Source organism: Mesoplodon densirostris, chromosome 3, assembly GCF_025265405.1.
Source record: "Mesoplodon densirostris isolate mMesDen1 chromosome 3, mMesDen1 primary haplotype, whole genome shotgun sequence".
NCBI lineage: Eukaryota > Metazoa > Chordata > Mammalia > Artiodactyla > Ziphiidae > Mesoplodon > Mesoplodon densirostris.
In genome coordinates this window covers 93,069,255-93,092,297 of record NC_082663.1, presented here as the reverse complement: position 1 = coordinate 93,092,297, position 23,043 = coordinate 93,069,255, and the positions used below count along the sequence as shown (strand labels likewise).

General features: G+C 37.1%; 1 protein-coding gene across 3 annotated transcripts; it reads left to right on the top strand.

Annotated features, from left to right (window-relative positions):
- The first annotated feature begins 2,343 nt into the window (after positions 1-2,343).
- Positions 2,344-23,012, top strand: STARD4 (StAR related lipid transfer domain containing 4). Of its 3 annotated transcripts, XM_060091847.1 has the most exons (7): positions 2,531-2,592; positions 9,958-10,063; positions 12,684-12,797; positions 13,756-13,805; positions 17,517-17,643; positions 18,527-18,641; positions 19,918-23,012. In XM_060091847.1, the coding sequence occupies exons 3-7, from the start codon at positions 12,693-12,695 to the stop codon at positions 20,145-20,147; spliced, it is 627 nt and encodes a 208-aa protein (XP_059947830.1). In that variant the 5' UTR covers positions 2,531-2,592; positions 9,958-10,063; positions 12,684-12,692; the 3' UTR covers positions 20,148-23,012. The 3 variants fall into 3 exon arrangements, with proteins under 3 accessions (XP_059947829.1, XP_059947830.1, XP_059947831.1); XM_060091846.1 differs by lacking the exon at positions 9,958-10,063 and having other exon boundaries at positions 2,344-2,592; XM_060091848.1 differs by lacking the exons at positions 2,531-2,592; positions 9,958-10,063; positions 17,517-17,643 and having other exon boundaries at positions 12,764-12,797.
- Positions 23,013-23,043: the final 31 nt, after the last annotated feature.

Genomic DNA, 23,043 nt, shown 5'->3' with positions numbered 1-23,043 from the left:
TTTGATCAAAGTTTGGGGGACAGATTATTTTTTTTAATTTCAAGTAGTTGGGGATTTTTTCCATGTTTTTATTTTGCTTTTTAGTTCTAGATTTATTGCCTCCTGGCAGAAATAGTAGATATATTATTTCTGTGTTTTGGAATTTTTTCTGTTTTTCTTCTTGACAATTCCTTTTTTAGATTTGTTAATATATTCAGTCTGATTACAGTCAGGGATTGGCAGCGAAGCTATTTTTCCTCTCTAGGGTGACTTTCTATAGCTGGTCAAATACATTATATATCTCTTTTATACTTGAACTTTAGATGGAAAGCTAATTTCCATCTACTCCACCTATTCCAAACTATTTGGATAGGGGACCGGTCTGTTGCCCTATATATTACTGTTCTCTTGTGAGTATAATAATAATAATGCATACCTTATGAGGTTATCAGGATTAAATAAGTTAATACATGTAAAATGCTTAGCACTGTGCCTGGTCCATGGTCCTCAACAATAGCTTCAGATAATATTATTTAATTTTTTCTGAACCTGCAGTTTTGCTTTCAGTAGCATTCCACTTTGATAGACACAGAGGGGTTTTGAATTAGCCCAACTTCTTTCTAACCAAGAAAAACAAGGCAAAAGATGAAGAGCAAAGGGCAAAGAAACAAAACCTCCCTACAGGAGTAAGTGTGATGTATGACTTTACGCAGCAACCCCTTTCAAAAAAAAAGTCAAGTTGATTTTCTTTTAAACATATTCTACCAGGTTCTGTAAGAGAATATGCAAAGCTACTGAGCAATGTACCCAGCTCAATTCTAATAATGAGAGATACTAATCTTCTACTTTTCTGAAATGGTTAAGTGGACTTGTTCCTCTCCACCATTTAACTGTGTAAACCTTCCCGGCAGGGATTAGGGCTTTCATTTCTGGTCTCGCCCGCTGTGCACAGGTATGTGCCTGACAACCTGTGAAACACATTATGAGTTTCATGGGGGGTAAGAGCCGCAGTTTCAGAATCCAGCAGACCTGGACCAAATTCCAGTTCAGCTACTCAGAAATTACATAATCTGCCTTAACCATCTATGCCTGGGGCTCCATTCACTTGCTAGTTATTATTGGCCAATTATTGTGGTTCTTGTTGCATGTATGTACGGATAATACCTTGAGATAGTCATGGAAAAGTGCTTTGGTTAAAGTTTTACATACTTTATATCTCATTAACTCCACACAGCCCCCCAAGGTAGGTGTGTTTTACAGATGAATACATGTAAGATGATAACGGAAAAGTAATCACCAAATTATTATTCCTTTTATATGTAAACAATGAGGTAAGATTTTTAAAATCTGCCAATAATAACTAGCAAGTGGTGTTTGGTGATTCTTTTAGTGATGCTAATTAAAATTTTTATGAAGTATTGCTTATTCTCAGTGCAAGTCTATCAAAAGTGACTAATGGTGTAGCCTTGCATTCCTTCCTATTCTTGGTTCTCAAACTACATATCCTGGTATATGTAATTTGCAAACACCTGATTTTTACTATTCAGATTTGCCAAGCATCCTATCAGATGGGTGACTTCAGAGACACTGGTATAAATGTTACTCACCTTCAAACAGATGAAAACCAGAACACTTTGTGAGGCTGCTAAAGCCACCTGCGCACCCCAACTCTTCCCTACTTAAATGGTTGTCCTCTGAACTCCCATATCTGAGGGTAAACATTTGGCGAAAGATCAATTCACACTGTGGCAGTGACTTTGTTTACATGTTTTCTCTTATAGTACTCTCAGCTTTGAGTCACGGGAGGCCGCAGGAAGCCGAAGAGTCGGTCATCCTCGCACGGGTGCATTTTTTTTTTTCTCATTTCTTATTTGACTTCTGGCCTTGGGAGGGGCAATGCAGCCGCGGGATGCTAATCTTCACGGCGAATTTAAGCCAGCCTAATCCCTCACCGTCGTCATTCACTCCCTCTTCGCGTTCATATTCTCCCAGCTGGATTTACTGCCACGCGAAATTCTTTCAGAATTAATTGGCCACAGGGAACCCTTCCAGAGCCAAACCCACAGGCGACTCCACACACGCAGGTGGCCCGGAGACCGTCAACTCTCACCCGACGCGGAATCAGTCCATCTCTCGGCGACCAATCAGCGCTCCGCACGCTGCCGCGCCAGCCAATCCCTGCAAACACACGTTGCTTCTGCCAACTTTTGCCGCTACCCACCCCCGGAGGCCAGTGTTCGAGCCGGGGGAGTGGTTGCGGGGTTCGGCCCGCCTTCCCCGGAAGGCTTGATGCCTTCCAATTGGCTGCAACTGGCAGTGGCTTGGCGACCATTGGCTGCTGCCACCGGTGGCCTCGGCGGGCGGGGAAGCCGAGAGAGCTGTAGAGTTAGTATTGCAGAAAGCGTGAGTTTCCTGTCTACCTGGCACGCCTGATCTCGGTCGCACTCCTTGCTCCACCTCAAGTAGCCTTGAGTAGAAGCACGGAGGTGAGGCCGCCTGGAGGCGGGGCGACAGGGTCGTCTTCCTGGAGCTGCTCCGGGCAGTGGGCGAGGGAAGCCGTCGTGGAGGTCCAGGATGGCGGAACCGGCGTCCGGACGCGTGTGGACCTCACAGGTGAGAGAAAACTGAGGGCAAGGGTCATGCTGGTTGGATCCCAGGGCTTGCCCCTCTCCTCCTCCACCCAGTTCACCAGCGTTAGGACGCCGATTAGGCCTAAGTTACTTCATCTGTTAAATGGGGAAAGGGCGGTAATAACCTGGCTTCGGGGGGCCTGGGTGAAGATTCACTGAGATACCGTTCTGTGATGGGCACAGTGCTCCCTGGTTCTTAGTGGGTGCATAGACAACAGAAGGTCCATTCCCTCACACCAGGCTTTCACGGAGCTGTGTTGTTAAGAGGCAGTGTTTTCTGAGTGCTTACTATCTTCCAAGTTCGGTACTGAATATATTAACTCTTGTAATTCCTCAATAAATTAATGTTGCTGTTATCCCTAATTTACAATTAAGAAAGATTACCTGAGATTTTTTAGGTTCAGCAGCCAAGACAAAATACGGCAAATTCAACATGATGTCAGATTTTTAGAGTCTCTTGCAGCCTTTGATCAGCATCCAGTGTTTTACAGAATAGACCTTTAGTCTCTGGCGGCAGAGGTCCTGGGTTGGAATTCTGGCTCCATCACTTATGGGCTGTGTGATCTTGGACAAGTGACTTAACCTCCGTGTTGATACTTTTTCCCTTTCTGTAAAATAGAGACAATAATAGGATGGGCTCTTAAGGTTATTTATGAGGATTAAATGAAATAACACAATTTGAAGTGGCCAGAAAGGCTGATCACATAGTAAATGATCAATAAATGTTAGCTATTATTATTTTTTCAATAAAGGATTAGAGCATTAGGAGCTTGAACATTAACTTGGACTCAAACTTAAAGCTGTGACATTATTAGAAATTAATATTGTCTTAAGTGTTGTAAAAGTCTCATTGGTGTTGTAAAGCTTGTCCTGAAATAAGCCAAAGTGAGCACTGAATCGGAGTATCATCAGTCACATTGCAGATGAAGACTTACCCTGTTGCATTCCTGCTACAGCCAGTCTCAAAAATGAGAAACTACCATACTTGACTAATTGGAAAAGCTAAATTACTAATTCAAAATTGATTGGCAATTAAGCCTATGCTGAAATTTTTATGTTAGGTAGAAAATATAATTTAATTTACAAGACCTTGGTTTGCACATCTTGGGGAAGATCTATGGCATGTTAAATTGAAGCTCTTCACAAACATGAAACATATCAATCAGGTAATGGAAGGTAAAATGATTCTGATATGAGTTTCTTTAATACGTGAATTCTGACTCAATCATACTACATAAGTACAAACGGATTTTTATGGCATTCACATTTTATTAGAGGTTAAAATGTTTATTATATTCCATAGTTAATTAAAACCTATGGCCATTTCACTGACATTTGACAAAAATTAAAATTGTATCGGTCAAAGACTGTGGTGCTGATAGATGGCCTCAAGAAAATTTTTTAACCTGTGAAGGCTGCCCACTCAATGGTGGCAGCAACTGCCTACACTAGTAGTCACTTCAAAAACAAACATAGAAAACGTGACCAAAAAGGTTAGAGTAAGAAAGAAAAAAGGTGGACATTACTCAGCACCTGGCTATAGAATTGTCAAGAGTATATAACCCATTTATGGAGCTGTTAGATTCTGATACACTTAACTGGTACCTGTTTTCTCTGACATGTAAGTGTTGGAGAGTTTCCTGCTATAAGGTTCAGAATGGTATTTAAAACATTTCCTGACATTCTCCACAGATAGAGATTGCAATAGGGCATATTGCATGCTTTCTTTTCAATTAATGTGAGTGCCCTATTATATTAAGAGAGCACCAAGACCTTGATAACCCCAATATTGTTCCCCTATCACCACCCCACCTTGGTTCTTGAGAGAGTCTCTGTCTTGCCTGTCTAAACACAGATGATCAGTTTAGAAAGTAACTGTTATCCCCTTTTGGACTTAACCCTTGCATGGATTTTTTTCATCAAGATTAACTGCCTGGTTAAATACTTCATTGGCTAAAAGAGAGATTTCCAAGTTTATACTTACTTTATTTTCTTCCTTTCCTACCTCCTACTCCACCACCACTAGAGAGGCTCATTAATAGGAGTTTTTAACATTGGCAGGGGAGCTAACATAGTCTTAAGAGGGGTCCAGGAAAGAAGAGTAGAAATTAGGCAATGAGCTTGGCCAAAATATAAAAAGGCCCATAAGCCATACTAGGGAGTTTGGATTTTATACTAACCAGTAGGAGTGAATGATAACTAAGGTAAACACCTTAAAGTTTCAGATTCTCATCTTTATAGGTAGTTTTAATTGCTTACTTTTTGTATGCTAGATTTACCTAAAGGTAATGTTGTCTATGCTAACAGTAGCTTTCCACTTCATCTTTGATTTCTATCAAAGAGTTTTGAAAATACTCTTATCTGCTAGCCACAGGAACCTGGCATGTGACCTTTGGATTTAAAGAATGTTGTTTAATCATAATGATCCTTAGTAATGGATAAATTAAATTTCTTTTTCAAGTCCTCTCTAAGAACTTGTGTTTGTTTATAACATACCCTTAAATAAGGTCATTGTACTGGCTATCAAGTTGGCAGTCTCTTGAGTGGAAATGGGATCTATTCCTGACTGGCAGACTTTTTAAATGAGCTAATCCACTTCTTATGGGTAGGATCTATAATTATTAAATATTTCACATCACTTTCATAGATCCAAAATTCTATATTACTGACTTTTCTATATATACTTTCCCATGTTTCTGAAGGGATATGCCACCCCAAAACATGCCACTTCAGAATGAAGGTTACTTTGAGCTGAAGGCAATTAAGAAGCAGCAGACACAGAAAGAACTATTTTTCCTTCCACTATCTGCCTAAAAATGGGACATAAATATCCTTTGGTGAAGGTCTTCCCTCTTCTCTCTCCTATACCAGGAGAATAACTGCTATCACTGGAGATAGAAAGTTGACACTGAGATGGTCTACACAAACAAACTTCATTAAAATAGCCTTTACCTTTTTTTTTTTTTGCCTTTACCTTTTATTAGTGTCTTCCCATATATTTATCTTGCCATAATTTACCACCCCTAGAAGCTCAAATCCCTTTTCCCTTGTCTTGTCATTTCTCCAGAGTTTATCACCCTTTAAGATGGTGCATAAGCTCCGGGTATATAAGCTTCTCTGGGTCTCCAGTTATTTTCTATGAAAGCCTCTCTGCATAAAAAAATTAAATATTGACATCAAGTAAACTTTGCCTTTTTTTCTGTTTATCTTTTGTCAATTTAATTGAGGTCTCAGGGACAGGGCATAAGAGAATAGAGGAAAAGTGTTTTTTTTTTTCTTCCCTGAACTTCTGTATCATTTTATTTTATTTTTTTCCATTTCATATCTTTTTTCTTTATTTTTTCAGCCTTATTTGTTTGCAGTATTTACTCTTTTTTTTAACATCTTTATTGGAGTATAATTGCTTTACAATCGTGTGTTAGTTTCTGCTATAACAAAGTGAATCAGCTATACATATACATATATCCCCATATCTCTTCCCTCTTGCGTCTCCCTCCCTCCCACCCTCCCTATCCCACCCCTCTAGGTGGTCACAAAGCACCGAGCTCATCTTCCTGTGCTATGCGGCTGCTTCGCACTAGCTATCTATTTTACATTTGGTAGTGTATATATGTCCATGCCACTCTCTCACTTTGTCCCAGCTTACCCTTCCCCTCCACATGTCCTCAAGTCCATTCTCTACTACGTCTGCGTCTTTATTCCCATCTTGCCCCTAGGTTCTTCATGACCTTTTTTTTTTTTTTTTTAGATTCCATATATATGTGTTAGCATACAGTATTTGTTTTTCTCTTTCTGACTTACTTCACTCTGTATGACAGACTCTAGGTCCATCCACCTCACTACAAATAACTCAGTTTCGTTTCTTTTTATGACTGAGTGATATTCCATTGTATATATGTGCCACATCTTCTTTATCCATTCATCTGTCGATGGACACTTAGGTTGCTTCCATGTCCTGGCTATTGTAAATAGACCTGCAATGAACATTGTGGTAATGACTCTTTTAATTATGGTTTTCTCAGGGTATATGCCCAGTAGTGGGATTGCTGGGTCATATGGTAGTTCTATTTTTAGTTTTTTAAGGAACCTCCATACTGTTCTCCATAGTGGCTGTATCAATTTACCTTCCCACCAACAGTGCAAGAGGGTTCCCTTTTCTCCACACCCTCTCCAGTATTTATTGTTTGTAGATTTTTTGATGATGGCCATTCTGACCAGTATGAGATGATACCTCATTGTACTTTTGATTTGCATTTCTCTAATGATTAATGATGTTGAGCATTCATTCATGTGTTTGCTGGAAATCTGTATATCTTCTTTGGAGAAATGTCTATTTAGGTCTCTGCCCATTTTTGGATTGGGTTGTTTGTTTTTTTCATATTGAGCTGAATGAGCTGCTTGTAAATTTTGGAGATAAGTCCTTTGTCAGTTGCTTCATTTGCAAATATTTTCTCCCATTCTGAGGGTTGTCTTTTTGTCTTGTTTATGGTTTCCTTTGCTGTGCAAAAGCTTTGAAGTTTCATTAGGTCCCATTTGTTTATTTTTTTTAAATTTTTTTTAATTTTTTATTTTTTTGCTGTACGCAGGCCTCTCACTGCTGTGGCCTCTCCCGTTGCAGAGCACAGGCTCCGGACACACAGGCTCCGCGGCCATGGCTCGCGGGCCCAGCCGCTCCGCGGCATGTGGGATCTTCCGGGATCGGGGCACGAACCCGTGTCCCCTGCATCGGCAGGCGGACTCTCAACCACTGCGCCACCAGGGAAGCCCCTATTTTTGTTTTTATTTCCATTTCTCTAGGAGGTGGGTCTAAAAGGATCTTGCTGTCATTTACATCACAGAGTGTTCTGTGTATGTTTTCCTCTAAGAGTTTTATAGTGTCTGGCCTTACATTTAGGTCTTTAATTCATTTTCAGTTTATTTTTGTGTATGGTGTTAGTGAGTGTTCTAATTTCATTCTATTACATGTAGCTGTCCAGTTTTCCCAGCACCATTTATTGAAGAGGCTGTCTTTTCTCCATTGTATATTCTTGCCTCCTTTATCAAAGATAAGGTGACCATATGTGCGTGAGTTTATCTCTGGGCTTTCTATCCTGTTCCATTGATCTATCTTTCTGTTTTTGTGCCAGTACGATACTGTCTTGATTATTGTAGCTTTGTAGTATAGTCTGAAGTCAGGGAGCCTGATTCCTTCAGCTCTGTTTTTCTTTCTCAAGATTGCTTTTGCTATTCGGGGTCTTTTGTGTTTCCATACAAATTGTGAAATTTTTTGTTCTAGTTCTGTGAAAAATGCCAGTGGTAGTTTGATAGGGACAGCATTGAATCTGTAGATTGCTTTGGGTAGTAGAAAGATCCCCATAAGGTTAACAGCTGATCTTTCAGCAGAAACTGTGCTAGCCAGAAGGGAGTGGCAGGACATATTTAAAGTGATGAAAGGGAAAAACCTACAACCAAGATTACTCTACCCAGCAAGGATCTCATTCAGAGAGACAGATAGAAATAGAAAATAGAAATTTTCTATTTCTTCCTGGTTCAGTCTTGGAAGGTTGTGCATTCCTAATCACAATGTTGATTCTTCCAATCCAAGAACATGGCATATCTCTCTATCTGTTTGTATCATCTTTAATTTCTTTCATCAGTGTCTTATAATTTTTTGCATACAGGTCTTTTGTCTCCTTAGGTAGGTTTATTCCTAGGTATTTTATTCTTTTTGTTGCAGTGTAAATGGGAGTGTTTTCTTAATTTCACTTTCAGATTTTTCATCATTAGTGTATAGGAATGCAAGAGATTTCTGTGTGTTAATTTTGTATCCTGCTATTTACCAAATTCATTGATTAGCTCTCGTATTTTTCTGGTAGCATCTTTAGGATTCTCTATGTATAGTATCATGTCATCTGCAAACAGTGACAGCTTTACTTCTTTTCCGATTTGGATTCCTTTTATTTATTTTTCTTCTCTGATTGCTGTGGCTAAAACTTCCAAAACTATTTTGAATAATAGTGGTGAGAGTGGGCAACCTAGTCTTGCTCCTCATCTTAGTGGAAATACTTTCAGTTTTTCACCATTGAGGATGATGTTGGCTGTGGGTTTGTCATATATGGCCTTTATTATGTTGAGGTAAGTTCCCTCTATGCCTACTTTCTGGAGGGTTTTTATCATAAATGGGTGTTGAATTTTGTCGAAAGCTTTTTCTGCATCTATTGAGATGATCATATGGTTTTTCTCCTTCAATTTGTTAATATGGTGTATCACATTGATTGATTTGCATATATTGAAGAATCCTTGCATTCCTGGGATAAAACCCACTTGATCATGGTGTATGATCCTTTTAATGTGCTGTTGGATTCTGTTTGCTAGTATTTTGTTGAGGATTTTTGCATCTATGTTCATCAGTGATATTGGCCTGTAGTTTTCTTTCTTTGTGACATCTTTGGCTGGTTTTGGTATCAGGGTGATGGTGGCCTCGTAGAATGAATTTGTGAGTGTTCCTCCCTCTGCTATATTTTGGAAGAGTTTGAGAAGGATAGGTGTTAACTCTTCTCTAAATGTTTGATAGAATTCTCCTCTGAAGCCATCTGGTCCTGGGCTTTTGTTTATTGGAAGATGTTTAATCACAGTTTCAATTTCAGTGCTTGTGATTGGTCTGTTCATATTTTCTATTTCTTCCTGGTTCAGTCTTGGAAGGTTGTGCATTTCTAAGAATTTGTCCATTTCTTCCAGGTTGTCTATTTTATTGGCATACAGTTGCTTGTAGTAATCTCTCATGATCCTTTCTATTTCTGCAGTGTCAGTTGTTACTTCTCCTTTTTCATTCCTAATTCTATTGATTTGAGTCTTCTCCCTTTTTTTCTTGATGAGTCTGGCTAATGGTTTATCAATTTTGTTTATCTTCTCAAAGAACCAGCTTTTAGTTTTATTGATCTCTGCTATTGTTTCCTTCATTTCATTTTCATTTATTTCTGATCTGATCTTTATGATTTCTTTCCTTCAGCTAACTTTGGGTTTTCTTTGTTCTTTCTCTAATTGCTTTAACTGTAAGGTTAGGTTTTTTATTTGAGATGTTTCTTATTTCTTAAGGTAGCATTGTATTGCTATAAACTTCCCTCTTAGAACTGCTTTTGCTGCATCCCATAGGTTTTGGGTCATCGTGTTTTCATTGTTATTTGTTTCTAGGTATTTTTTGATTTCCTCTTTGATTTCTTCATTGATCTCTTGGTTATTAAGTAGTGTATTGTTTAGTCTCCATGTATTTGTATTTTTTACAGATTTTTTTCCTGTAATTGATATCTAGTCTCATAGTGTTGTGGTCAGAAAAGATTGATAAGATTTCAATTTTCTTAAATTTACCAAGGCTTGATTTGTGACCCAAGATATGATCTATAATGGAGAATGTTCCATCAGCCCTTGAGAAGAAAGTGTATTCTGTTGATTTTGGATGGAGTATCCTATAAATATCAGTTAAGTACATCTTGTTTAATGTATCATTTAAAGCTTGTGTTTACTTATTTATTTTCATTTTGGATGTCCATTGGTGAAAGTGGGGTGTTAAAGTCCCCTAATATGATTGTGTTACTGTTGATTTCCCATTTTATGGCTGTTAGTATTTGCCTTATGTATTGAGGTGCTCCCTTGTTGGGTGCATAAATATTTACAATTGTTATATCTTCTTGGATTGACCCCTTAATCATTATGTAGTGTCTTTCCTTGTCTCTTGTAATAGTCTTTGTTTTAAAGTCTATTTTGTCTGATACGAGAATTGCTACTCCAGCTTTCTTTTGATTTCTATTTGCATGGAATATCTTTTTTCATCCCCTCACTTTCAGTCTGTATGTGTCCCTAGGTCTGAAGTGGGTCTCTTGTAGACAGCATATATATGGGTCTTGTTTTTGTATCCATTCAGCCAGTCTATGTCTTTTGGTGGGAGCATTTAATCCATTTACATTTAAGGTAATTATCGATATGTATGTTCCTATTGCCATTTCCTTAATTGTTTTGGGTTTGTTATTGTAGGTCGTTTCCTTTTCTTGTGTTTCCTGCCTAGAGAAGTTCCTTTAGCATTTGTTGTAAAGCTGGCTTGGTGGTGGTGAATTCTCTTAGCTTTTGCTTGTCTGTAAAGGTTTTCATTTCTCTGTCCAATCTGAATGAGATCCTTGATGGGTAGAGTAATCTTGGTTGTAGGTTTTTCCCTTTCATCACTTTAAATATGTCCTGCCACTCCCTTCTGGCTAGCAGAGTTTCTGCTGAAAGATCAGCTGTTAACCTTATGGGGATTCTCTTGTGTGTTATTTGTTGTTTTTCCCTTGCTGCTTTTAATATTTTTTCTTTGTATTTAATTTTTGATAGTTTGATTAATATGTGTCTTGGCATGTTTCTCCTTGGATTTATCCTGTATGGGACTCTGTGTGCTTCCTGGACTTGATTCACTATTTCCTTCCGCATATTAGAGAAGTTTTGAACTATAATCTCTTCAAATATTTTCTCAGTCCCTTTCTTTTTCTCTTCTTCTTCTGGGACCCCTGTAATTCGAATGTTGGTGTGTTTAATGTTGTCCCAGAGGTCTCTGGGACTGTCCTCAATTCTTTTCTTTTTTTTTTCTTTATTCTGCTCTGCAGTAGTTATTTCCACTATTTTATATTCCAGGTCACTTATCCGTTCTTCTGCCTTGTTATTCTGCTATTGATCCCTTCTAGAGAATTTTTTTTTTTTTTTTTTTTTTTTTGCGGTACGCGGGCCTCTCACTCTTGTGGCCTCTCCCGCTGCAGAGCACAGGCTCTGGACGTGCAGGCTCAGCGGCCATGGCTCACGGGCCCAGCCGCTCTGCGGCATGTGGGATATTCCTGGACCGGGGCACGAACCCGTGTCCCCTGCATCGGCAGGCGGACTCTCAACCACTGCGCCACCAGGGGAGCCCCCTTCTAGAGAATTTTTAATTTCATTTATTGTGTTGTTCATCATTGTTTGTTTTCTCTTTAGTTCTTCTAGGTCCTTGTTAAACGTTTCTTGTAATTTCACCATTCTATCGCCAAGATTTTCGATCATCTTTACTATCATTATTCTGAATTTTTTTTCAGGTAGACTGCCTATTTCCTCTTCATTTGTTAGGTCTGTTGGGTTTTTACCTTGGTCCTTCATCTGCTGTGTTTCTCTGTCTTCTCATTTTGCTTAACTTACTGTGTTTGGGGTCTCCTTTTCGCAGGCTGCAGGTTTATAGTTCCCGTTGTTTTTGTTTTAAAATGATCACATTATAGAATCCCTCATTATATTAAGTTTATTATCTTTAAAGATTAATAATCATTTCCCTTTTAAAGTATTGTTGAACAATAACATACCTTTGGAATTATTAATGATATAGTACTTTCCTCTCTGTATAGTTAAAATTATTGCCTTAAAATTATAAACCACTTATTTATGCTGTACTGATGGTTCTAAGGTCTTCATATCACCTCCTATGTTACACAGATACCTCATTGAATCCTATGACACTTCATCAAATGAAATAAAACATTGAAGACAATAGAGTTCTTCAAACTTTTGAAATTCTTCAGAGGTCTCTAGTCCTATCCTTAAAGGATGTAAGAGGAGGTTTCCAATTGTGGTTGTCATTTGTTTGCTAGAATGAGTCCTATATCTGTTGGCTGGTAAAATGAAAATTTTCAGTGGCTGAATCTCTAAGGAATTTTAAAAGAGTTTATGCCTTGTGTGTTATTTTTGTATTTTTGAAAAAGCACTATTTTTTTTCTTTAAGTTATCTGGAATTTTATAATTTATTCTTTTGGGTTAGATTCTATTAGAAAGGGAAATAGGATTGTATTTTATTTTTTATATGAGTGATTTTAATAACTCAGCATACATGATTCTTATCCCTATGTGTTCCACACCTTGGAAGCTTTTAGAAAAAAAAATCTAGGCCAGGTCTTACCCTCAGGGATCCTGATTAGTTGATTTGGGATGGGGTCCAGGTATAGGTATCTTTTACAATTCCCCAGGTGATTCTTTTATGAAGCCATATTTGAGACCCATTGGTCTACTGCATCTAACTCTGGTGTTTGCTGATGATAATCTTAGTCTCTGTAACAGGGAAAACAAATGGAAGACCTGTCTGATGCAGCTGTTTTGGCGACTAGACTTAAAAACACTCTCATCCAATACCACAGCCTTGAAGATGAAAAGTGGCGAGTTGCTAAGAAAATGGTAAATTAATTAAATTACTTATGTATGAGGGTGTATCTTCTGTCTAATGAGCTGGTGGATGACTTTCAAAATGGTATGGAAAAATATGGACCATACTTTAGATGAATGTGTGGGATAGATAAACGTGCTAATAAAGTTGATGGTTTACTGTCTCATAAAGGAAGGAACATAGTAATCCTGCGCTGCTTTCATTAGTTCTTCAGATATTGGACACAAGAATAGACTCATGGCAACAAGATTGTAAAGAGCAGCCTCTCAAGTCAGTAAATAAAATGTGTCATTGTCAGTTTAAGGAAGTATAGTAATTGATAATTTGAAATTGTTTCAGATATTTTAACAAGTCTTTGAGAATGGCCAGTTAGTATTCTTTTTTTACCAATATGACGTACCTGAGTGTTGACAGAGCCAATCCTCGAACCCAGGACTCTTCCAGTTAAGTCCTCTGGCTATTCTGCTGTTCAGAATTTCTTGGGAAATGATCTGGAAAAAAATGTAGGGACTAATTCAAGGTAGCACTGTCATAATAGATTTGAATTGTTTAATTTTAAAAAGATGTGAGCAAGTTCAGAATGAAGTATTTAACATTTCTTTTATCTCAGTCTAAATGTGTCAGTAATGGTAAATAGATGAGATTGGAATGAGGCAAATAATAATGGCCAGTGAGATAGTGCCATCACCGAATCTTAACAGTGTTTTGGTGTCATTAGCTATTGAAAAACCTTTTGTAGGGGTTTGTAATTTAAGTAAGATGTGTACTACTTTCAGATACAGAAGAAATTCAGATATGGATTATTTTATGGTATAAATTACTTTTGCATATTTCTTTGAATATTTACTTATGTTTTATTTTCATGCAAAAGCTAATGCTGTAGAGTTTATGAAATTGTCAGTTTTATATCCAGGTTTATATCCAGATATTATACGTAATTATCAGTATACACTGTTTTTATTTTTCTAGAAAGATGTAACAATTTGGAGGAAACCTTCAGAAGAATTTAATGGATATCTGTAAGTAAATTCCTGTAGTGTTACGTAGCTCTTAGAACATTGCTAAACTTCAGATATATACACACCTACACACATGATCACTGAAAGATCATTGCCAACAAAATTTGGCTTTTGCTTTAAGATGTTAAACTTTCTGAGAAGCAAATCCTGTTATGAATTCAAAGCCTTTAAAATGTCCATATCCCTGGTGGACAGAGTTGGTGGTGAGGGGATTATAATGATATTATAATGATATCAGATAGCTGATAAAATCTTAATTTCTTACTATGGTGTATAAGACCCTTCTAATATTCTTTCTGCATTTATTCAGTGCTGTAGCATATTTTATTCTAAGAAATTTATCTTGAAGAAATCATGGGAAAATTAATAGTTATTTAAACTTGTCTCTTCCATCACAGTATTACTTAAAATATTAAAAATTACAAACAACCTGAATAATCAATTGTTTGGGAATGATTAAATTATAAAATGTGCTATTTTACAGTCTTTAAAAACATAATAAAATGCTCAAGATACAATGAAAAGTGAATAAAGCAGAATACTAAACTGTATGTAGCACAATCATGGGTTGACTTTAAATATATATTTTTTATATATTAAAATGTTTTATTTAACACAAAATATATACCTCTAGATGTCAGTTTTATGTGTGATTTTTATTTCTGTTTTTTGCATATAGTTGAACACGAATTATGCCTTTAACCAGTAAAAAAATACTGTTTTTTAAAGCCAGAGGAGATAGTTGCCATGTGAAATTGGAGCAGAATAGTCACATCCTTGGGACTCAGCACTTTTTAAAATGAAACTGTTGACTGAACTTACTATATACAGAGTATTTTGAAGTGTATTACCAAAGATAGCATTTCCAGGAAGATAAGTTGTACAGTATTTATGAGAAGGACAGGGAAACTGGAGTTGGATTAAACATTGTAAGCAAGTGTAGAAGTTAATCCTTTAGATTATCCCTGCTGGGGCTGAAAAAGTGTAAAAAGTGCCAAAGAAGCACTATGCTTGGTGATATGGAAAAACTTCATAGGGGAACTAATATTGGAGCGGAGTCTTAAAGAACGAATAGGTATTTCTTAGGGATGAAGGATAAATTCATATTCTAGGCAGAGAGAATTTCATTTACTACGTTCACACAGGTGGGAAACACTTTAAGGAGTTTATTTAGGGAAGTTGAAGTTGTGTTTGTATAGCTGGAGCATTAAGTATGGGGGTGGGGAGAGGATGTCTGAAGGATTTTTTTTTTTTTTTTTTTTTTTGCCATACGCGGACCTCTCACTGTTGTGGCCTCTCCCGCTGCGGAGCAGAGGCTGCGGATGCGCAGGCTCAGCGGCCATGGCTCACGGGCCCAGCCGCTCCGCGGCATGTGGGATCATCCCGGACCGGGGCACGAACCCGTGTCCCCTGCGTCGGCAGGCGGACTCTCAACCACTGCGCCACCAGGGAAGCCCTGAAGGATTTTTGAATTCTAAACTAAGGCATTCAGTTTTGCATTACCTACTGCTCAACCCTACCCATACATCCCAAGTCCTCAGAGGATTTTACATTTATTCTAATAACAATTGTGAAAGACAGAAATGAGCATGGAAAATTTAGAGAAGAGCTTGTATCCTGGGGGTCCATGGCTAGCTTCTTGAAATGTCCCTAAGATTGTATACAAAGTTTTGTGACAATGTGTATATTCCTGGGAAGAGATCTGTGGCTTTTTTCAGATTCTTAAAGAGTTATATGATCAGAAGAGCTAGAAACTGATGCAGTGTTGAGTTGGACACACAGTTCCCAAACTAAGTACATAGCATGGGAGTTGAAAAGGACAAATGAACTTGAAAGAGATTTATGATAGTGATGGTGGTGGTGATGATGATGATGGCGATGATAACTAACATTTATTGAAAACCAGATATTGTTCTAAGCAGTTTACGTTTGGAAAATCATCTTGATGAAACATGGTGACTTATTAGTTCTGACTATTGGAATGGGGTTAAGAGAGAAAGAAGAGTCCAAATTGAATCCTAGATTTCTAATTTGTGCCTGAAGTAATTTGTATTACCCACCTCCTACCCCCACCCTCACCCCAAGTTAGAGAACACAGGCAGAAGAGCCGACTTAGGATGGAACATAATATAAGCTTGAGCTTGAGAGATTTACAAAATGACAAAAAGGCTTCAGATATTTAAAAAGAGAAAAGAGACCCCTGAAAACAATGATGGAGTTAAAGCCCATCTATCTCTCTTTTCTTTCCTCCCCAGAGATAACTACTCTCTTGAAGTTGTGTGTATTATTCCTATTTCACACTTTGACCGTGTGTGTGTGTGTGTGTGTGTGTGTGTGTGTGTTTGTTTTAGTAATGCGCTTTAATTTTTTCTGTTCAATACTGTGTTTTCAAGAGTTACCCATGTTGTTACATGTTGATCTAGTCTTTCACTTCTGTATTCATATACCACAATGTGTTTATCTGTGTTTGCAAGTTTGCCTACTGATGAATTTTCAGGTTGTTGTGAATTCTTCTCTACAGTAAGCTTTTTGGTACATGTCTCCTTCTACACACATGTATCATTTTCTTGGGATGTGCCTGTGTCTTAGGGACATACATCATCCCACTTTACTGCATGTTGCCAAATTGCTCTCTAAAGTGGTGGTAGCACTTTGAGAGTTCTAATTCCCTTCCATTCAACACTTGTTATTAAGTTTTTAATCTCTGCCGGTTTTTCAGGGGTATGAGATGGTATCTTGCTAGTTGATTATGAGTGAAATTGAGCATCTTCTCTAAGTTTATTGACATTTCAGGTCAACCTTGTCCTTTGCTCATCTTTTGTTTGGATTGTCCTCTTCTCATTGTTTCATAGGAATTAATCATGTATCCTCTATAATAAGTATATATCTGTATATATGTGTTGCACTTATCTTCTTCTACTCTGTGGCTAGTTTTTAAAGAAATTACTTATTTTGTCATTTGTGGTATGTAAGTTTTAAATTTTAACCATCTTGTGTAATTTGTGTTTTTGTGTGTTTTATGTATTCAAGTAATCCCCCTGTATCCTGAGGTCACAAAGATGGTCACTTGTATATTTTTCTCTAAATTAAAAATTTTTACCTTTTACATAGTGGTATTTAGTCTATCTGGATTTATTTTGAATGATGTGAAGTAAGAATCCAGTTTTTATTCTCTCTGTTAGGATAACTATTGAATCCAAACAATATTTTTGAACTAGTATATCTTTTTCCTACTGGTATGTAATGCCACCTTTGAAATATGTCAAGTTCTGATATTATTCATGAGTCAATCCTGGGCATTCTATTCTTGGGTGACCTATATTTCTATTCCTAATAAAAAGGTTTCAAAAGTTAGGGTAAGAATATGCTTATACTAATAACATGTTAGAGCATAGCTGGGAAAAGAACAGCATACGAAATAAATAGAAGCATTACAGTGTTCTACAGACTGCTCTTGGCTACACCATAACATGAAGGTATTTTACTATAAGGCATAAGATAGCCTTCAGATCTCTTATTAGATTTAAGGACGTTTTAGAGTACATTCTGATGAAATAATTGACAGAACCTAATTTATCAGAAAAGTCGGGATTTACTCTTTTTAAAAAATCTTCATTAAATTTTATTTTTTTTTGATGTGAGCTCTGAACTGTGAGAGCATGCTGAAAATTTTCATTCTAATAGCATTTGACTTTAATATGTTTTCTCCAGCTTCAAAGCCCAAGGTGTTATAGACGATGTCATCAATAGTGTAATAGACCATATACGCCCAGGTCCCTGTCGCTTGGATTGGGACAGCTTAATGACCTCATTGGATATTTTGGAGTACTTTGAAGAGGTATTTGTTTAGAAATGTTGCTTCAAATTGTGTGTGTGTGTGTGTGTGTGAGTGTTTGGGTGAGTGTGTGTGTGGGGGGGTGTATGTATGCGCATGTGCACGTGAACACGTGTGTATACTTGCATTCATTATATTCATTGCTTTGAGAATAAGTAGTCATGGCAAAGATCTCACAGGGGAATCTTTGCTGCCTTTTAAAAAGCTTGAGTTTCCTCATATTAACTAAGGAGTGTTAGTCAGAACTGAGTTTGTTTTCTGCAATAGCTTTACCCTTGCTGCTTAAGAAAATCATCAGTGTCTTTAATTGTAAAACTTTAGCTGAGGTTCTGAAATCTAAAATTCTGAAAATACCACCATCATATTCAGGTTTCTAGGTAATAGTATGTAGGTTTTCCATTACTATTTAGCCAAAATCAAAGATAAAAATGCCACCTTAGGCATTAGAGAATTATGTAACCTAAGTGGCTTTCTTTCTTTGTCTGTTTTTATTAATTCATTCCTTGCCATGTTTGAATTCCTTTATTGACATATTTGGTGTCTTAGTCAAAGTACTTGTGGATTTTATCTTATACACCTACAGTCTATACTACCTGCTTCCACTTTTATCATATAGGATAAGAGGTGACTCTACTGAAACAGAGATTAGGATACTGGGTAACTTACCTCTGTGTTTTGATTGTATATCCTCTTCAAGTCCATACAGTCACCGTGAGATATAGAATAGAGATCTAAACCTGTCAGAATCACTGTAAGAAATCTTATTAATATTTATTATAACACATTTCAAGTGAGTGTTAATTTTTTACTAAAGATTAACTTATGATATATGAGTCTATGTATGTGTTTCCTATAGTACTAACAGCTGTTACCTGTTCTTTTTCAGAATTGCTGTGTGATGCGTTATACTACTGCTGGTCAGCTTTGGAATATAATTTCCCCAAGAGAGTTTGTTGACTTCTCCTATACTGTGGACTATAAAGAAGGGCTTTTATCCTGTGGTAATTGTCTTAAAACCTTTTACTTTCTCTCGGCTTGTTTTAAACTTTGTTTTCTAGGCTGGATGTTTCTTTCTACACAAGATATATTTGCAACTTTCATAGTTATTTTAAAAATTTTTATTTTATTTAATTAATTTATTTTTGGCTGCATTGGGTCTTCGTTGCTGCGCATGCACGGGCTTTCTCTAGTTGTGGCGAGCGGGGGCTGCTCTTTGCTGCGGTGCGTGGGCTTCTCATTACGGTAGCTTCTCTTATTACGGAGCTCGGGCTCTAGGCACGTGGGCTTCAGTAGTTGTGGCATGCGGGCTCAGTAGTTGTGGCTTGTGGGCTCTAGAGTACAGGCTCAGTAGTTGTGGCACATGGGCTCAGTTGCTCCGCGGCATGTGGGATCCTCCCGGACCAGGGATCGAACCTGTGTCCCTTGCATTGGCAGGCAGATTCTTAACGACTGCTGCGCCACCAGGGAAGTCCCCATAGTTATTTTATAATCACTAAGCTCTGTTTGCAAATGCTAAACCCTAGGGATTAAAATAACAATATCGAGAAGGTTTTTGCAATCTTTCTGATGAGTTTTTGTTCCCCGTTACACAGTATCCTTCAGGTCACAGCTAACAAATATGGAACGCATGACTGCCTCTAAGAAAGGGATCTAGTCGTTGGGTTTCCTTCTAAGTCACTCTCAAGAAACAGCTTCTTAGTCATATACTTAGAAAAAATAGGCTTGGTATGTGTTAGAGTACTTTTCCTTCCTTGATCTGTGTAATATTTTTCTTTTCAAAATTAAAGATACTATTAGAAGGCTCCTGCTTTCTAAAATATATCTATAGGTAAATTAATATTTTTGTATGTACGATATATTTGAGTTGGCAGTTGTAGGTACACATCTACCTGTTTAATCTGAACCAGCCAGAACCAAAATTTGATATGGTAGTGCCTGTGGGGAGCAGTGGTTGTACATAGGTTTGATTATTAGTACCTTGAGGCCTGGCTGCTACAGAGAAGATTTGTAGTTTCCAAGGAGTTACCAAGATGACATGATGCCATTTATTCTGAAGGGATTAGAACTTTCCCCATTACATATCTACCAGCCTCTGTCAGAATTCCATTTAGTAATTATCTTTTTCATTCTTCCACGGTCACTCTTGGGGCTTAATTTTCATCTACATGGATGAGAAGAAAAATATGTAAATAAGAAATCTGATAATATTTTTTAGTGAGAGTTTTAGATTAATGTCAGTCATTGCTATTAATAGTGTCATTTTAAATTGCCTTGTAGGGGTAAGTCTTGACTGGAGTGAAAAGAGATCAGAATTTGTTCGTGGATACAACCATCCCTGTGGTTGGTTTTGTGTTCCTCTTAAAGACAGTCCAAACCGGAGTCTTTTGACAGGCTATATTCAGACGGATCTGCGTGGAATGATTCCCCAGTCTGCAGTAGATACAGCCATGGCAAGCACTTTAATCAACTTCTATGGTGATTTACAAAAAGCCTTACAAAAGGCATAATATGTTTAAATTTATAGTATTATATTCCCTGAATCAACTCTCTCTCTTAGCTGCATGGCCTGTAAAAATCATCCTTTCCTGTCTTCTGCATAGCCTGTAGAAAATTTTGAGATGTTTTTGGTTTATTTTATTCCTAAAGTAAATAGCTATCTAGTGTGGGCATTTCAGTTTTCCTAAACAGTTATTTGCACATTGTTTGGTATGGTGATATGTCTAGGAATGGAGAGTATGACAGAAATCCACCAAGAAGTAGATATAGTTCTTTGACACAAATTCCTAAGAAATTGAATAGTGCCTCAGTATGAATATTTTGGCTACTTAGAAATTAGAGAAAGCCACGCTTCATGCTGGTAGGTTAAAATCACCTATTTTAGAGCTTTATGAACATTCTGTAAAAGTTTTAATTTTGGGAGGAGTTAAATATTAATGCGTCTCGTATGCTCTGAGTTCAACAATATCTTGGACTAAAGAAGAAAAGCTCTTCTCTATACTTGATAAAGATGAACTTCATTGTCAGTTGACTTGTACTACTTTACCTATTGAAAATATCAGAAATAAGAAAAGAATAGGTATCATAGTAAAATGTAACTCAGTTTTGATACCTGGATAGCATTATTTTATAGATATCTTTAAAAATATATTCATATCTTTATGGGCTTTTATTTGGGGAGTCTTAAAAGCATTTATGAATGATTAAGACAGTGTGAAAAACTGCCAGATATGTGCTGGGACACCACATTGATTGGACAGTATTCTGGGTTATGTGAAATGGGTGGTGTTATCCAATACTGACCAATAGAGAATCATCTCTCTAGAAAGTCAAATTCAGTGAATGTTTTATACATGTTTGAGTTTTAAATGTGTCACTCAACTCATAAAGTATAACTACGTCATAAGCATTCACAATTGTGATGTAACTTCAGTCTGGAACTAGAACAGATGCATTCATAGATTTATCTAAATGCCAGGATGAGTCATTTTATAACTAGAATGGACTATAATATGTCCCTCGATTCTGTGGCTGCATTAAATGAACATTCCTAAATGATTTTAACATTCCACATGGTCTTTGGCTTTTGAACTATCCACCTAGTTTACATCTAAGATGAGAACTTGAGGGAACTCAGGGTCCGTGCAAATTTTTGTCTGTATTTATATTTGTGTACATGCACACATCTTGAAATCTGTTCCAGTGTTCAATGTGAGTTATTCATGTGTTATTATTACTGTTCCCACTGTTTCATTTTCTCTTCTTTTTTTTTTTGGTTAATATGGGGTAAAGAGAGCTCTGGAAATAGTATTTATTAGATAGGCCACAAAAAGCACAAAACTGTATAGTGGTTCAATTGCATGAAGGTGTGATCTGTGTTTTACTTTCCTGTGTTTTCCTGAGTGTAAAGAAAGCATAAGTCATAGTTCTTCAGACACATTTTGCTAAAGTAGAAAAAGTAGAGCTGACTTATTTTTATTTTTTTGGTATGGAGATGATGTTCAAAAAAAGCAAAAGGTGGCAGCACCATAATATCCATAGTGAATAATCTCACAAATTTTAGATTGAAAATAGTTTGTTTCAAGGTATGATAGAAGCAATGCACAAACGATCCTATGTTCTTAACTTGAAATTTATTAATCACCAATATGTTTTTCCAAATTGACTATAATTTTTGAGCTGCTGGATTTCTCTGCTACTTTTTTTTTTTTTTTTTTTTTTTGTGGTACGAGGGCCTCTCACTGCTGTGGCCTCTCCCGTTGCGGAGCACAGGCTCTGGACGCGCAGGCTCAGCGGCCATGGCTCACGGGCCATGTGTCCTCTGCATCGGCAGGCGGACTCTCAACCACTGCGCCACCAGGGAAGCCCTCTCTGCTACTTTTTTTTTTCTTGCAATAGGGAAAGAGAAATGAGCAGTTTAGCTTTCAGTTTTGCAGGGAAATTGTTAAATGTTAATTTTGACTCAATCTATTGTCTTTTATTTGGTTTTATTAGTGTAGAGCAGGAGGTTTCTTACATTCCAGTATTCAGTCTAGCATGGCAAAATACCAGCAGATGTCCAATTATAGGGTGCCGAGATTGGGTAAGTTTGCAACAAGATGTACATTATTATAAGGGCTATTATTGCCTGAGCTGGGTGCCACTAATAAACTGTCCACTTTCAGCTACTCTGTGTTCCCTTTGTTTTTTGTAACTTATACCTCCAACTAGTGATGACATAATCCACTGTTGAATGAGGACCCATTGCAGGTAACAAGACCCTCATGGAAAAATTTTCATTGCAATGTTGAGCCATATGATGGATTGAAGAATTATATTTGAATTACCTGAAATGTATATGCAGCTTCTAGATGGCACTTTAAATCTGCTGGGCTCTAGCTGCGTACTTAAAAAAAAAAAACAACACAGCTTTATTGAGGTATAATTTCCAATGCTATACAATTTACCAGTTGTAAGTATACAATCCATTGATTTTTGAATACATTTATAGTTGTGCAGCCATCACAACAGTCCAATTTTAGAATAGTTCTATCACCCAAAAGATCCCTTTTGCGTGTTTGCTGAGTCATACATAACCAAAGTTTAGCACAGTTGCTAGTATACAGAAGATGATGGAAAAGATTAGAGCACGTTTTGTTTGGTTTTGTTTTCAAGAGTAGAGGTGTATTTGATTCTAAGCTCAGGAATCTTGTGATAATGTATTAAATATGTTATGTCAAATATCATAATGCTATGAAATTTAACAATGTGGATTGGGATTAATATTAACATGTAATAGAGTCTGCTGTTTATATAGCAGTGCTGTAGAATAGAAAAATAATGTGAGCCATATATGTAATTTAAAATTTTCTAGCAGCAGCATTAAAAAAATTAAAAGAAACAGCTGAAGTTAATTTTAATAATACA